This window comes from Dendrobates tinctorius, unplaced genomic scaffold (assembly GCF_039654945.1).
Source record: "Dendrobates tinctorius isolate UK_male_01 unplaced genomic scaffold, ASM3965494v1 ptg000086l, whole genome shotgun sequence".
Taxonomy (NCBI): domain Eukaryota; kingdom Metazoa; phylum Chordata; class Amphibia; order Anura; family Dendrobatidae; genus Dendrobates; species Dendrobates tinctorius.
The window spans coordinates 43,910,793-43,926,703 of NW_027361754.1; the positions used below are offsets into that span (position 1 = coordinate 43,910,793).

A 15,911-nucleotide genomic window follows, 5' to 3' on the forward strand; every position below is an offset into this window, starting at 1 on the left:
AGCCTAATATAGGCTGGAAGTGAACTCTTCATTTATAAATCAGCACAGCTTCTATCCTGCACTTATTTCATCTCCATGAGTTTTTTTTCCTATTTTTCTACTCTCCATAAATTTTAGATACTTATTCCCCTCTCCGATCTATGTACAACTCCTTCCCTCTTCTCTGCTGCTATCTCTAACACTGAGACAAGGGGAAATCAGAAAGCTATAACAACCAAGAACAATACTTTTGATGGATTTGTAACATTCTTGCAAAGATAAAGACTTGGAGACCCTAGACAAGAACAAAATGGAAGAATATTTTTAAAGCAGGCTATTTAGAAAGCAAATGATTAATAAAAAAAAAAATGATGTGCTTTTTGAGATACAACATGGTAGATTGGTATTCTGGTGTAACCTTACAATGCAGAGCTACATCTTATTTCCTATATAGACAAAACTAAAATCCAAAAATTGTGAAACTTGCATTTGAATTTTTGACATTAATAAGATTGAAACTTTTTTTTTTTTTTTAAGATGTGACTTTTTTGGGGGGAAGGGGGTTATATTTCAAGTGGTTTTCCCATCAGGACATTAAGTTGTCATAACAGTTCACATATGCCCTTTATGTGCCAGAAGCAAGAGCTGCTATCCGGCCACAATTAGCCAACTGGAGTGACGGAGGCTGGGATCAGCCAATCTCCAAAATGCCTCCATATATTAGGATGTGTCTTTAATGACACAATCCTTTAAGCACAGTATAGAAAACAGTGACTAACTAATAACTTGATGCCGGGATTATCCAAAAATCACTCTGTTGGTAGCTACTAAAAGCTCTGAATATTAACAAGCAGTTTCCTGAAATATTTTATATGTTTAAGAAGTGTAAAAAAAAAATCCACTAAATGTTCTCGCATATATAACAAGCCGATATTATCATAAGGGGCCACTTACTTGGACAGTTTGTGCCGTCTGTATCAATGGCTGGTGTCTTCCCATCAGAGCAACACCCTAGAGGAGTATTGTAGCAACTCGCTCTCTCCATGACTGGGGTAGTGTCAAAGTCCTTGCTCTCCTCACCTTCTTCTTGCTGCTCATCTCCACCCTCAAATCCATCCTCTGTAACAAAAAAAATAAGCATAGGAGAATAAATGCAATAACCTGCTGAAGTTTAACCTAAGATGAGGTTTAACTTTGTACCTGGACACCCACTCAACAATCAAAAAAGCCTTTTAAGACTTGTCTACATACTTGACGGCTCATTTCCGCTTAATTCCTGATCTCCGCTCACTTCCAGGTCTTCATCTCCGCTGCCGCTTCCAGATTCATTGTATGTTTGAGTTGTAGCGGGGCGCCTAGTGGCTAGAGTTACTCTTGGTCTTACTGTGGAGGTGCGGACAACTTGTGTCTGTGTCACCGGCCTGTGAGTGCTACTGTAACGCTTTCGAGGACTTTCAGTCTCCAAAACTAATGGGTAAGAGTCAACTTTTTTGCTGGGATGCCGAGCTTTTGGGGTTGTCGGCGTAGGCAGTGATCGGCCAATGGGTGGTGCTGGGGTTCCAGAGGGGGCTAGTGTTTGAAGATTGGCCATGGTGATGGTTTCTTAAGTATAAAAAAAGGAGAAGAAATTAATTAAGCATCAATATAGCTTTTTCTTACAGTTAGGTCCATATATATTTGGACAGAGGCAACATTTTTCTAATTTTGGTTCTAGACATTACCACAATGAATTTTAAACAAAACAATTCAGATGCAGTTGAAGTTCAGACTTTCAGCTTTCATTTGAGGGTATCCACATTAAAATTGGATGAAGAGTTTAGGAGTTTCAGCTCCTTAACATGTGCCACCCTGTTTTTAAAGGGACCAAAAGTAATTGGACAATTGACTCCAAGGCTATTTCATGGACAGGTGTGGGCAATCCCTTTGTTATGTCATTCTCAATTAAGCAGATAAAAGGCATGGAGTTGATTTGAGGTGTGGTGCTTGCATTTGGAAGGTTTTCCTGTGAAGGAAACATGTGGTTAAAGGAGCTCTCCATGCAGGTGAAACAAGCCATCCATAAGCTGCAAAAACAGAAAAAACTCATCCGAGAAATTGCTACATTAGGAGTGGCAAAATCTACAGTTTAGTACATCCTGAGAAAGAAAGAAAGCAAGCACTGGTGAACTCATCAATGCAAAAAGACCTGGGTGCCCACGGAAGCCAACAGTGGTGGATGATCGCAGAATAGTCTCCATGGTGAAGAGAAACCCCTTCACAACAGCCAACCAAGTGAACAACACTCTCCAGGAGGTAGGCGTATCAATATCCAAATCTACCATAAGGAGAAGACTGCATGAAAGTAAATACAAAGGGTTCACTGCCCGGTGCAAGCCACTCATAAGCATCAAGAATAAAAAGGCTAGACTGGACTTTGCTAAAAACATCTAAAAAAGCCATCACAGTTCTGGAAGAACATTCTTTGGACAGATGAAACCAAGATCAACCTCTACCAGAATAATGGAAATAAAAAAGTATGGCGAAGGCGTGGTACAGCTCATGATCCAAAGCATGCCACATCATCTGTAAAACATGGCGGAGGCAGTGTGATGGCTTGGGCATGCATGGCTGCCAGTGGCACTGGGTCACTAGTGTTTATTGATGATGTGACACAGGACAGAAGCAGCAGAATGAATTCTGAGGTATTCAGAGCCATACTGTGTGCTCGCTCAGATCCAGCCAAATGCAGCCAAACTGATTGGTCATCGTTTCATACTACAGATGGACAATGACCCAAACATAAAGCCAAAGCAACCCAGGACTTTATTAAAGCAAAGTAGTGGAATATTCTTCAATGGCCAAGTCAGTCACCTGATCTCAACCCAATTGAGCATGCATTTCACTTGATAAAGACTAAACTTCAGACAGAAAGGCCCACAAACAAACAGCAACTGAAAACCACCGCAGTGAAAGCCTGGCAGAGCATCAAAAAGGAGGAAACACAGCATCTGGTGATGTCCATGAGTTCAAGACTTCAGGCAGTCATTGCCAACAAAGGGTTCTCAACCAAGTACTAGAAATGAACATTTTATTTACAATTATTTAATCTGTCCAATTACTTTTGGTCCCTTCAAAAACAGGGTGGCACATGTTAGGGAGCTGAAACTCCTAAACCCTTCATCCAATTTTAATGTGGATACCCTCAAATGAAAGCTGAAAGTCTGAACTTCAACTGCATCTGAATTGTTTTGTTTAAAATTCATTGTGGTAATGTCTAGAACCAAAATTAGAAAAATGTTGTCTCTGTCCAAATATATATGGACCTAACTGTATTTGTACCGATACATTAAATACACAGTTATTTATTTTATAATAATGCTCCATAACAAAAATGTGAATCATTGCTTTGCAAAACTTAGGCTACTTTCACACTTGCGTTTCTTTGCGCTGCGCACTGTGCGCAGTGCAAACGCACATAAAAAATGCATCATGCGTTTTTGTGCGCGTTTTTTTTGCGCTGCCGTGCGCATTACGATCCGCACATCAGCACACCCATAGGCTATAATGGGTGGTTGGGTGAAAAAAACGCATTGCGTGCGCATGCGTTTTTTGGGACAAGTCGGATTTGTATTGCGTTTTTTTGGGACAAGTCGGACACACAAAAAATGCAACAGGATGCATTTTGTGCGCCCGAGCGCACACTACAAAAAAACGCATGCGCATACAAACGCGTAAAAACGCATGTGTATGCGCATCCATGTAAAGTATAGGGAAAAAACACATGCTTTTTTGCGCAAAAAACAGCGCAAAAAAACGCAAGTGTGAAACCAGCCTTACAAATATTGTTGCACATGTTTATAAAGTGCCATAATGTCAAAAAGGATGGTGTAATAGGACAACACTAACAGATTATTATCTGCCCAAGATAAAGAAAATCAGAAAAACACGATACCTTGGCAGGGTCCAGTGTTCTTTACTGTAATGGCCCGACCTTGCCTGCAAGCAATTGTTTTCAGCTGACACCAGTCTCCATAGGTCACTCCATCAGAGCCGCATACCTACAGCAAAGTAACACAGGCATCTGAGCAATATTGGGACATAAATGATAAGTGAAAAAGCATCATTAAAATCAAAGATATTGAAGAGCTGGAACAAGGGCTATATGTGCCTAATGACTAATCTCAAGCCACCATTAGTGATGTCAAATGGTTCACCAGGGACTAATGTATTATTCAGGCAGGCTATAGTGGAAGAAGGACACTTGTCTCCAGTGATACCTACAGCGTACAATTTGTTTCTGGTAATTTTTTCCTGAATAGACTGTTGTGTGTAGACGTGAGGAATATTTCTGGTCATATATGACTTATATCCTGCAATTTTCTCCTCTACAGCCTCTATTTCTAATCTTCAGTTGTCTCTTAGCTAGTGAGTGGAAAATAGCTGCTATGTTCCCCCTGTCCCTTCTCTCCACGTTTATCTGATCCAACCTTCCCCCTTCAGCCCTTTTCTTTCCTTCCCCTCTACCTTTTCCTAATTTTTCCTTTTCCATCCACATCCTTTTCCTCTTGGTGTAACCTGTTTTCCCTCTTGATACTTCTTTGGAAATAACTTCTTACCTACTTGTTTAATTGATCACTCTGTTTATATTTTTAGCGCTCAGAGTATTGATTATAACTATAATACCCTCCCAAAAATTGTTGAAAAAATCCCCAAATAAAAAGATTGTTGAAAATAGCTGCTGTGATGTCGTTTAGACACAGCACACACAGATGTAAGGGGGAGGACCGCACCGCGTGTACCTGCTCGCTGGGGCTGGAACTGTTGTGGCTGGATCCCCTGTTGCCTGGGGGAAGAAATAGTAAGCCGGACCAACCTCCTGACCAAGGGGGGCGGGGGATAAAAAGAAAAAGCGCACGCAGCAGAGAGGAGTTTGCGCCAACCCGGGGCAGCGCGCAGTGAGGCGAGTGGTGCGCTCCGTCCCCCCCCTCCCCCGAGTACCGATGCTGCAGCAGCCCCCTGACGTCTGCAAAGGGACTGCTGTAGAGAGAGAAGTCGGCATGCTGCAGCAGTTCAGAGAGAGGAGTGCTCCATCCTGGGAGCACCAGCATTGCGCAGGCCAGCGTCCGCCGTCTCCCGACACCAACAGCGGGGACCAGGGAGAGACGTGCAGTTCGTCCCCGGTGACTACCAGAGAGTAAGGTGCTGTACGCTCCGTATCCATGAGTAGAGTGCACGTGTCACATAAGATTGACTGGGTACGGGACAGACACTAGCTTCCTGATTTTGTCAGTTTATATTTGCCAAGCCATGTTGGGCTCGTATAGGACTCTGGCCAGCGCCCTTGTCAGCCACTGCAGCATATGGGCTAGGGGCTCAGTGAAAGGTACCAGAGACAGATCGCTGCCGCCAGAAGACAGGGCATTGTTGTCTACAGGATACCATGGGAAAAAACACTGCACCAGCCATTGTCGGCGCTTTTGACTTCACAGTCTGAGGCACTACTGACTTTCTAGTCACATTCAACAGAACTGCCGTTACTCAATCCTTTGTTCTTTAACTCTGAATATCCTTTGAAAATTGTACTGCTTAATCCCCCATCTGTTACCATGGAGTATTCCACTGTTAATTCAAATTGTTAACCCTTGCACTGCCTCCTGTCCACCACTGCATCCCGCAACATGCTTACCCAGACACGAGGGATTCTTGCTCTCCTGTTTCTATGTAGCACATGTTCAGAAACAATTAGCAGCATGAGGGACGTTATACAGCAGTACTGAGCAGTATACATGTGAGTCCATCACTGACGTTAAAATAGAACACTTCAAATCAGAAGCACAATATGTGTCTTTCTGCCTCTATCTCGTTCTTCATCCTTGCCGTATAACATAATAGGGACCTAAATATGAATCCGTCATTATTTGTGCAATCTAGCCTATCTTCAGCAAGATGGAATTTTCGCTCTCCTGCCTCTATGTCACACATGTTCAGAAGCAGCAGCATGGAGGACATCAAAGAGTAGTATTAAGCAGTGTAGCTGTGAGTCCAGCACTGAGGGGAAAGTAAACATTTAAAATCAGAAGGACAATCTAGCTTTCATGCTCTACCTCCCAACACTTTTCCATAGCTAGCATGAAATAGGTCACTGTATATGTATTCGTCATTAGTCGGGCAATCTAGCTGCTCTTGAGAAATATGGAATTCATGCCTCTAAGTCACACATGTTGAGAAGTAGCAGCATGGAGGACATCAAGCAGCAGTATTAAGCAGTGTAGCTGTGAGTCCAGCTTTAAACACTTAAAATCAGAAGGACAATCTGTATTTCTGTCTCTCTTTCATGCTCTGCATCCCAATACCTTTTCATAGCCCATAATAGGCAGCTGTGCAGATATTCCTCATTGTTCGTACACTCTGTCTGGTCTTGAGCAAGATAGAATTTAGCAGTTTTCATAGTGAATAAAGAATTAAGGATGTGGAAGTAGATAAGAAGTGGATCATAAATAGAGAAAGAAGCATATTTCACTGATAAGATACGATACAAATTTTCTTATTATGGTTATACCATTGATCTCTGAAAAGTTTGTTTATATAGTGGACTGACACCTCTACTGTTCTTCCGCTGTCATGTACTGTGAGTTCACTGCACACAACCATTAGCAATGTGAATGTCTATTTCATCAGCACAGGGTCCATGAAATGGAGCATTCGCTATACTAATTGCATCAGGGATTTTGTCTATCAAAGAATCCTCTGGTGATCAAATCCTGATTCGCTGGAGGAATAATGATTTAATAATGAAAAAAATATAATTAAAATACAATTTACAATATTAAAGATTAGATTTAAGATATTAATATTGCAGATTCAATATTAACACATACATATGTAATATCCTGTATAATCAATATAATGATGCATAACTGTGTGAATAACACCTCTTAATAAATTTCCTACAAACTCCAATAAGGAAAAAATAAAATTATATTTACTCAGTGATGTACAAATCATTAAATCCATGCAATGTTAAGGTCAACCGGAGAAATCAAATATTCATGCAATGATATGAGCAGAGGGCCTTTTTGTGTCTCCATGTTGGATATGGCCTCACACTGTGTGGTTTTCTGAATAGGATGTGCTCTGTATGTAGGTCAAGTGTTTCCTTGTTGATATAATCAGCCTGTGAAATTGGTAGGCTTCCCCGATGCGTCCATCTGGGTTCAGCAGTGCAGAGGATTTCTAGGCTTAGACATTCCGGCAATGAATGAAGAGAGGCCCTACGATCGTACATTTTTGGAAAAAGTCAAAACCAAATCTAAAATTGACTGCTGTGGGTATTTCTCTTGGGAATTTAGTTTAGGGTCAGAGTATAACCCATAAAAAAGCACAAAACAAAAATAGATATTCTTTCTGCCGCACAATATAATTGGCTTACTCTAGTGCACGTTTATTCCATGTCTACAGAGAAAACGGGAACCTAGACATAAAAGTTCTCAGTGAATTAATATTCAGATTATCACCATAGATTGCTATTGATCAAGGGATCCTTGGAGGAGGACAGAAGGTAGATCTGCCACTTTTACAAGGGGTTGGACCATTTCGTTCATGCTCAAAGATGCTGGTCAGAGAGGCCAACATTTGTGGGTCAGGATATAGGAGGCCCCTGGGAGATAAATTAGAACCTAAAGAAAATCCAAAGGACCCCATACACAAGGCATGAAAGTCAGCTGAAGATGTCGATTTTGGCTGGACCAGTTGACCATAAGAGCCTTCAACTCTGGCCGACAGGAGATGTCAGAGGGAAGAAGGATCAAACAGTTGAAATTTGAATGACCAATCTTTTAGTTTTCAGAGGTTTGAGATATATTTGGTCAAGACTTTCTCCTCTATCCTGAGATGACCATTTCTGTGTATGAGGGAGTTGGGAGAAATAGCTGCAGGCCAAACTTACTTTCAGCCAAGAATTACTTCATGTATATGGCCAGATTTACTTTAAGTAAATGGGGGACTTTCACTTATATTTTGTGAATACAATAAACCATGAGGCTTACCTTAGTTAGATTCGATTCTGGGCACAGAGGTGATGGACACTCACAATGGGCAGTACCTCCAATTACCACACAGGTTGCCCCAAACTGGCATTGAATATCCCTGCAAGATTTAGGAGCTGATGGATCTGGACAAAAAAAAATAGAAAACTATATTGTAGTTCCAAAGATTTAGTGACAAGTTATTGAAATTTCAATCTGACAATATATAAGCCATCTAGATTCTAAAAACATTTGTAACGTTCCACCATGTGAGTGGACGGGGATTACTCATTTTGTAGGTCTTTGAGGTAAACACTGGCACGCTCAGGGTTAAAACGAGTCCATTTGGTTTATTATTTAGACAGTTCCAATAGCCATTACAATGTCTTTTAAACATTCAGCTTTAACACATGAATACAGTCTCTCACTGAAAAATACTTCTTACAGACCCCGGTCAGTATAACACACGGCTGTGAAAACCGTTACCTGTTGGATCGCCACACAGGTTCTTGGCTCCCTGTTATCCTCAGAGGTGTCCGATAAGTGTCAGTTCACATACAATCTCTTTCTGACCCCAGTCAGTATCACACAGTTTTCAAGACCGTTACCTGTTGGCCACGCAGGTTCTCAGATCCCACTTATACACAGAGGTATCCTGTAAATCCTTCTCACTGACCCCGGTCAGGATCACACGGTTTCAAGACAGTCTGCTCCTTTTGGCTCGGACTCGCTGGCACGGCTTCCCCAGGCTATGCAACGTCCGAGCCTGGAACATGGGAGCTCTGTCTGGGCTGACAAACTCCAACACTCTCACACATGTGCAACACACCTTCCTTAGATAGCCTGTAACCATTCCCAGTTACCTATCACATGGCTAGTCACATGTTCATGACCTCATCACAGGTCCTGCAGATTCACAACCACACACATATCTTCAGACAAAATGGGGTACAGTGAGCCCCTTCACCACAGTTTGTGGTACATGGGTAGCCAGACCCTCCCAACTCTCATAGCTACCTGTAGCCCGGACACAAATGTGAACAAAAACTACTTAAACATTTATGTACACTTAAAAAAACACTCTGGGCTACATCACAGGGAGCTGCCATCCCTGTGACACATACCTTCCATTAACCACCAGTCACACCACACATTTTACAGGATTTCTAAGGCATTAAAGGGAACTGGTCACCAGAAAATACTCTATTAAGGCTTCTTTTACACTTGCCGTGTTTTTGCGGCCCGTTTTTGCGTCCCCAATAGATTTCTATGGGGCCGCAAAAACGGGCCGTAAAAATACATTGGAGCGCCATGTGTCGTATGGCCGTATTTACGGCCATGAAAAAATATTGACCCTGCTTGATATTTTTCACGGCTTAAGGACACGGCCCCCATTGAAATCAATGGGGCCGCAAAAACAACAGAAGCTTGTCCAGTGTGTTGATTTTGCGGTACACCGTGAAGACCCTATTTGCGCAACGCCGTATTTTTACTAGGACACTCCCATGTACTTCCTATTTATCACTTCGAAGGCCTGCAGAAATCCGAGAAGATTTTTTGCGGCTTGTTTTTGCCGCAGACCGTGAAAATTACGGCAATACAGCCCGCAAAAAAAAACATGAAAAAACGGGCCACATAAAACAAGACAAGTGTATAAGAAGCCTAACTTGCATATACGGGGTTATTCTACAGGTTAATAGCGGTCTTAACCTGCCCGGAGCCCGCACTTAAACAAATGCCGTGGGGAGAAAATTAATGTTATTCGCCCTGGCAGTGTTCCGGTTTCAGTCACGGGGGGTGGCGCCGCCGCTGGTTCAGTCACCGCTTTGAGTATACACAGCAACGGTTGTTACCATGACCCGATCCTGACTGACAGCCGGCCCCAATGCAGAGCCAGTTCATTTTCTCCCCGCAGCGTTCGGGCAAGTGCGGGCTCCTGCCTAGTTAATAATGCTATTAGCCTGTAGATTAACCCCAAATCTGCAGATTAACAGTGTATCATTCTGGTGACAGATTCCCTTTAAGAGATTAACATGTCCTGTCCGGTCATTGAGGTTATAGGCAGAATTCCCATGGATTATCCTCTAAGCCAACAGACTGGTCAGACCTTTAAAGGGAATCTGACAGCATGTTTTTGCGATGTAATCTGACAGCAGTATGATGTAGGGACTGAGACCCTTATTCCAGCAATGTATCACTAAGCTTACTTGGTGCAGTAGTTGTGATTAAATCAGTTTTCTCTGCTGCAGATCTAGCAGATCTGTCAATGCTGAGCTGTGTATAACCTCGCCCACACCACTGACTGGCAGCTTTCTGTGTAAACTGAGAGAAAGTGGCTAATTAGTGGTGTGGGTGGAGTTACACAGAGCAGTTGACTAGGATGCATGGGACACCTAGTCCTGTAGTGAATCTCCTCCTGATAAAACACTTATGTTCAGGGGTGGATTAAGGGTAGCCAGGGCCCGGGGCAGTTCAGACTCTGTGGGCCCCCCTCGTCACGTGACGGGGGTCACGAATCGTAGAGCCACACTCTACATAGAGAATAATGGGGCCTCCAGCACCGACCTCCACCCGCAGAGCCACACTCTACATAGAGAATAATGGGGCCTCCAGCACCGACCTCCACCCGCAGAGCCACAATCTACATAGAGAATAATGGGGCCTCCAGCACCGACCTCCACCCGCAGAGCCGCACTCCACATAGAGAATAATGGAGCCTCCAGCACCGACCTCCACCCGCAGAGCCCCACTCCACATAGAGAATAATGGAGCCTCCAGCACCGACCTCCACCCGCAGAACCGCACTCCACATAGAGAATAATGGAGCCTCCAGCACCGACCTCCACCAGCAGAGCCGCACTCCACATAGAGAATAATGGAGCCTCCAGCACCGACCTCCACCCGCAGAGCCGCACTCCACATAGAGAATAATGGAGCCTCCAGCACCGACCTCCACCCGCAGAGCCGCACTCCACATAGAGAATGATGGAGCCTCCAGCACCGACCTCCACCCGCAGAGCCACACTCCACATAGAGAATAATGGAGCCTCCAGCACCGACCTCCACCCACACTCCACATAGAGGATAATGGGGCCTCCAGCACTGACCTCCACCCGCAGAGCCGCACTCCACATAGAGAATAATGGAGCGTCCAGCACCGACCTCCACCCGCAGAGCCGCACTCCACATAGAGAATAATGGAGCCTCCAGCACCGACCTCCACCCGCAGAGCCGCACTCCACATAGAGAATAATGGGGCCTCCAGCACCGACCTCCACCCGCAGAGCCGCACTCCACATAGAGAATAATGGAGCCTCCAGCACCGACCTCCACCCGCTGAGCCGCACTCCACATAGAGAATGATGGAGCCTCCAGCACCGACCTCCACCCGCAGAGCCACACTCCACATAGAGAATAATGGAGCCTCCAGCACCGACCTCCACCCACACTCCACATAGAGGATAATGGGGCCTCCAGCACTGACCTCCACCCGCAGAGCCGCACTCCACATAGAGAATAATGGAGCGTCCAGCACCGACCTCCACCCGCAGAGCCGCACTCCACATAGAGAATAATGGAGCCTCCAGCACCGACCTCCACCCGCAGAGCCGCACTCCACATAGAGAATAATGGGGCCTCCAGCACCGACCTCCACCCGCAGAGCCGCACTCCACATAGAGAATAATGGAGCCTCCAGCACCGACCTCCACCCGCTGAGCCGCACTCCACATAGAGAATGATGGAGCCTCCAGCACCGACCTCCACCCGCAGAGCCACACTCCACATAGAGAATAATGGAGCCTCCAGCACCGACCTCCACCCACACTCCACATAGAGGATAATGGGGCCTCCAGCACTGACCTCCACCCGCAGAGCCGCACTCCACATACATGGCTGCTCTCAGTGCTGTGCGCACAGGACCTGTGATGAGGTCACAGGAGGGGAGGAGACAGGGGTCACATGATCGCAGGCCCTGACACCTTACCTCCTGTGATCTCATCACAAGCCTTTGCACGCTACCAGCAGCATCAGCGTTCACGCTACTTGTAGATGCTGCTGGTAGCAGAGCACATAATGCCGCCCCCACGGTCACTCACTTTTAGGTGGGGAGAAGATGGAGTGCCATTGCAGCAGCCAGCAGGAATGTGGTGGGGGCCCCCTTAGAAGCTCTTGTGGTGGGGGCCCCGGGGCTGAAGCCCCGCCTGCCCTGCCTATAATCCGGCCCTGCGCGGTGGCGGATTATAATGGGGCAATTTACTGGCCTGGGCTGTGGGCCCCTTAACCCCACTGGGCCCGGGGCAACTGCCCAAATTGACCTCATTATAATCCGCCACTGCTTATGTTATTGGAATAGCTAACACAAAGACTAGCAAGTGACACATCGCTGGAATCAGGGTCTCAGACCCTACATCAGGCTGCTATCAAATTACATAGTAAAAACCTGCGGACAGAGTACCTTTAAATGCAATTAATCCTAGATAAAGGATTGATTGTTTTGCCATCTAGGCAGATCCTAGCAGACATGGCTTGGCAGTCAATACATGGTAATCACCTGGGATATTGATGACATATCCACAGGCCATACAATAAGATCTTATACAATAATATCTCCTTCTCTACTCCCCCCTTATCTCTTCTTCCCACAACCGCATACAAGACTTCTCCCGTGCTTCCCCCATACTCTGGAACTCTCTGCCGCAACACATCAGACTCTCACCATCAACGGAAATCTTCAAGAAGAACCTGAAGACCCACCTGTTCCGACAAGCCTACAGCCTGCAATGGTCCTCGGTCTACTGAACCACCGCACGACCTGCTCTACCCTCTCCTACTCTATCCTCACCCATCCCTGTAGACTGTGAGTCCTCGCGAGCAGGGTCCCCTCTCCTTATGTACTTGTGTGTCCCTTGTCTTACACATGTTTATTATACTTGTCTATACTTCCCCTTTTCACATGTAAAGCGCCATGGAATAAATGGTGCTATATAAATGCATAATAATAATAATAAATGTCCAATGCATCTAACTGAAGAAATGGCAGCAGAGGGGCGCTCATAAATGAAGAAAGAGAATGTGAGTTCCTATAGAAAAAGATGTACTGTATACGTGCAGCCACCGGGGCACTGTTCTGGAGATAGCTGAGGGTCCCCGGGTGAGAGGAGCATCCATTGAACATTTTTGACGTTTCTTCCATATTTGCTATAAATGACTCAAATGGTAGCACAATATAAATATAGCTCATGTGTATAAGAACTATTGTGATTGGGAAGGCGAATATTGTACAAAAACACAGTCCGTGCCTAATCCTAAGCATTTTATGCTATAATTTTCTTAATCAATACTGAAGATTATTAGATCTCTATGATGATAAAAATCCATTACGATATTGACAGGTCTGGCATTATTTTACTTATGCAAAATGAGACGTAAATCACCCGCAATAAAACTCCTGTGGACCGTATGCCTTTAAATATGACTACAGATGAAAGAATCAATATTGACAGAAGACAGATAGGGTAATGAGCTGCCCGTGTGGGCCGATCAATTGTAAAGTGTTGTCAGCCTTCATTTTGTTGTGTTTCCATGCTCGCTCAAATCTGTTTTCATTCTGCTTTAGTCACTCAAGAAAGTAAATTATTATTGATTGTGCCGACGCTCAATACAAAATCTGTAAAAAAGGTTTCTGCCTCTGCTTCACCTGCCGATGCAACTGTGACACGGAACATAAATATGGCCTGTTCAAGACTTGGTAAGAAGATATCGGTTACATAACGGCGGTATCCATGCTGTGGTAGCGGTAGACGTCTCATACACATGGTGGCGCTACAGGTCTCAAACATCTGGTGTCGGTAGGTGTCTCAAACACCTGGTGGTGTAAGGAATATGGGAAGCAAGGTGTGCCACAGTCCGCGCTGCTGAGTCCACAAAATCACCTGGGATGCAAGATGTTGTAACAAAGTACTTCTTTATTCCTTCCTACGCGTTTCGGCGCCCTTCCTGGCACCTTCCTCAGGGATATCCCTGAGGAAGGTGCCAGGAAGGGCACCAAAACGCATAGGAAGGAATAAAGAAGTACTTTGTTACAACATCTTGCATCCCAGGTGATTTTGTGGACTCAGCAGCGCGGACTATGGCACACCTTGCTTCCCATATTCTCTGGCAGTTTTTCCACGTTGGAGTGGTCGGTGGAGGTCCTGCAGCAGCTGATACTGTGTTATGTCTTCAAGCCAGTTGTGGGTCACACAACTGGAATAGGTGAGTGGAACTGCATTACACCACTCACATCGTAGTGTCACTAGTGATAGGGCACTATTGCGCCTCTTGTTCCCCCACCCTTTTTGTATTGGTGGTGTAAGGAGGAAGACCGGGCTGCGGGTACAAGCGTGATGCCGGATCCAAAACGGTAAGGGCTGCGTCCAGTATTGCCGGGGGGGGAAAAGATGGGGAACCGGACATGTCCCCTGACCCAGTGAGAGGGGGTGTGGTGAGCAGGGAGAGGAGAGAAAAGGAAGCATGGGAAAATTCAGAAGTTTCCCGCCAGCAGAGAATGAAGACAGGGGTGCGCCGCGCTCTGCATTTGGAGAGGGAAGGCAGAGCTGTGACTCGCCAAGGGCATACGTGAAGGCCCCGCAGGAACTGGGAGTGCGCAGAGCATCAGGCACAACGCCAGTGTGAGGTGCTCGCAGTAAGGAACGGGTACCAGGTGCCAAATCGTGAACTGTATTCCCCCATGTGGACAGGTGTGCGGCAGAGCACGTGCCAGGTAGCCAGGTAAAGACTTCCATGGTGTTATCCACATCAGATCTATAGATTAATGGACTAGGGGCTCAACGGGTAAAACCGGAGACCGCCCGTTGCCGCCAGAAACTTGATTGTGTGTTGGCGGGTGACTCCCAAAGACGCTGTGCAGGCCATTGTTGGTACTATAACACCTACTGGACTGCATGCGGCTGAGGAACATAGAAGTCCCAATAAGTTTCATAACAAGACTGTTGTGTTATATTGCAATATCATTTCTTAACTATCTGTTGTCTCCCTGTGAGGAGTTTTCCCTACTGTTATAATTAAATTGTATTATTTTTAACCCTTGCTCTGCATTCCCTGTGTTACTGCATATCTGGACCTGCTTACACTGACGCTACACGTTTCAAAAACATGTTGGCGGTAGACGTCTCAAAAACATGGTGGCGGTAGACGTTTCAAGCACGTGGTGGCGACAGACGTCTCAAACACGTGGTGTCGGTAGACGTCTCAAACACGTGGTGGCGGTAGACATCTCAAACACGTGGTGGCGGTAGACATCTCAAACACATGGTGGCAGTAGACGTCCCAAACACATCTTCAAAAATGCTAAAAAACGGTTACATCCAAAAACCACCAATATAGACGTCCTTACCTTTCTCGCAGCCACTCAGGCCAGGTTTACTGCCGTCTGGGCACTGACTGCACTTCAAACCAGAGATTCCCGTCTTACATGAGCACAGACCAGTCATCTGCTCGCAGTCATCACGCACGGCTCCCGCCTGATCACAGTTACATGCTGCAAAATGGAAGCAAACCATGTGGATAAATATCGTCTAGGATTCTCCATACATGTTATGTCTTATAGGGTATCATATAGGCGTTAAAAAAGTCACATTTAATTCAGTGTACAGCAAATGTAAAAAAAAATTGGGGCAAATTTGCTCTTCTCAGGTGGCACAAAATGCACCAAATTTTGCCCCAACTTGGTAAATCTCGTTTCAGACCTAAAACACTTTTTGCAGCTCTCTTAAAAGGGATATGACTTAATGAAGTGGTGTGTGGCATAGCTTTAATGGGGCGTAGCTAACAATTTGAAATTGTCCCAAAATTTTTCAAAAAAGTAATTGATCCAAGATTTGGTTTGAAATTAGACAGATCTGTCTAAAAATGCTCCACTGGACTGAA

General features: G+C 45.2%; 1 protein-coding gene across 13 annotated transcripts in view; it reads right to left on the reverse strand.

Annotated features, from left to right (window-relative positions):
- AGRN (agrin) overlaps window positions 1-15,911 on the reverse strand; it is a 719,629-nt gene that overhangs the window by 105,222 nt on the left and 598,496 nt on the right. For all 13 annotated transcript variants that reach the window (XM_073585333.1, XM_073585332.1, XM_073585329.1 and 10 more), the window contains 5 exons: window positions 15,379-15,522; window positions 8,004-8,128; window positions 3,911-4,016; window positions 1,231-1,581; window positions 934-1,098 (listed from right to left, as the gene is read on the reverse strand). In XM_073585333.1, the coding sequence (XP_073441434.1) occupies window positions 934-1,098; window positions 1,231-1,581; window positions 3,911-4,016; window positions 8,004-8,128; window positions 15,379-15,522 (891 nt within the window). The remainder of the gene's footprint in view (window positions 1-933; window positions 1,099-1,230; window positions 1,582-3,910; window positions 4,017-8,003; window positions 8,129-15,378; window positions 15,523-15,911) is intronic.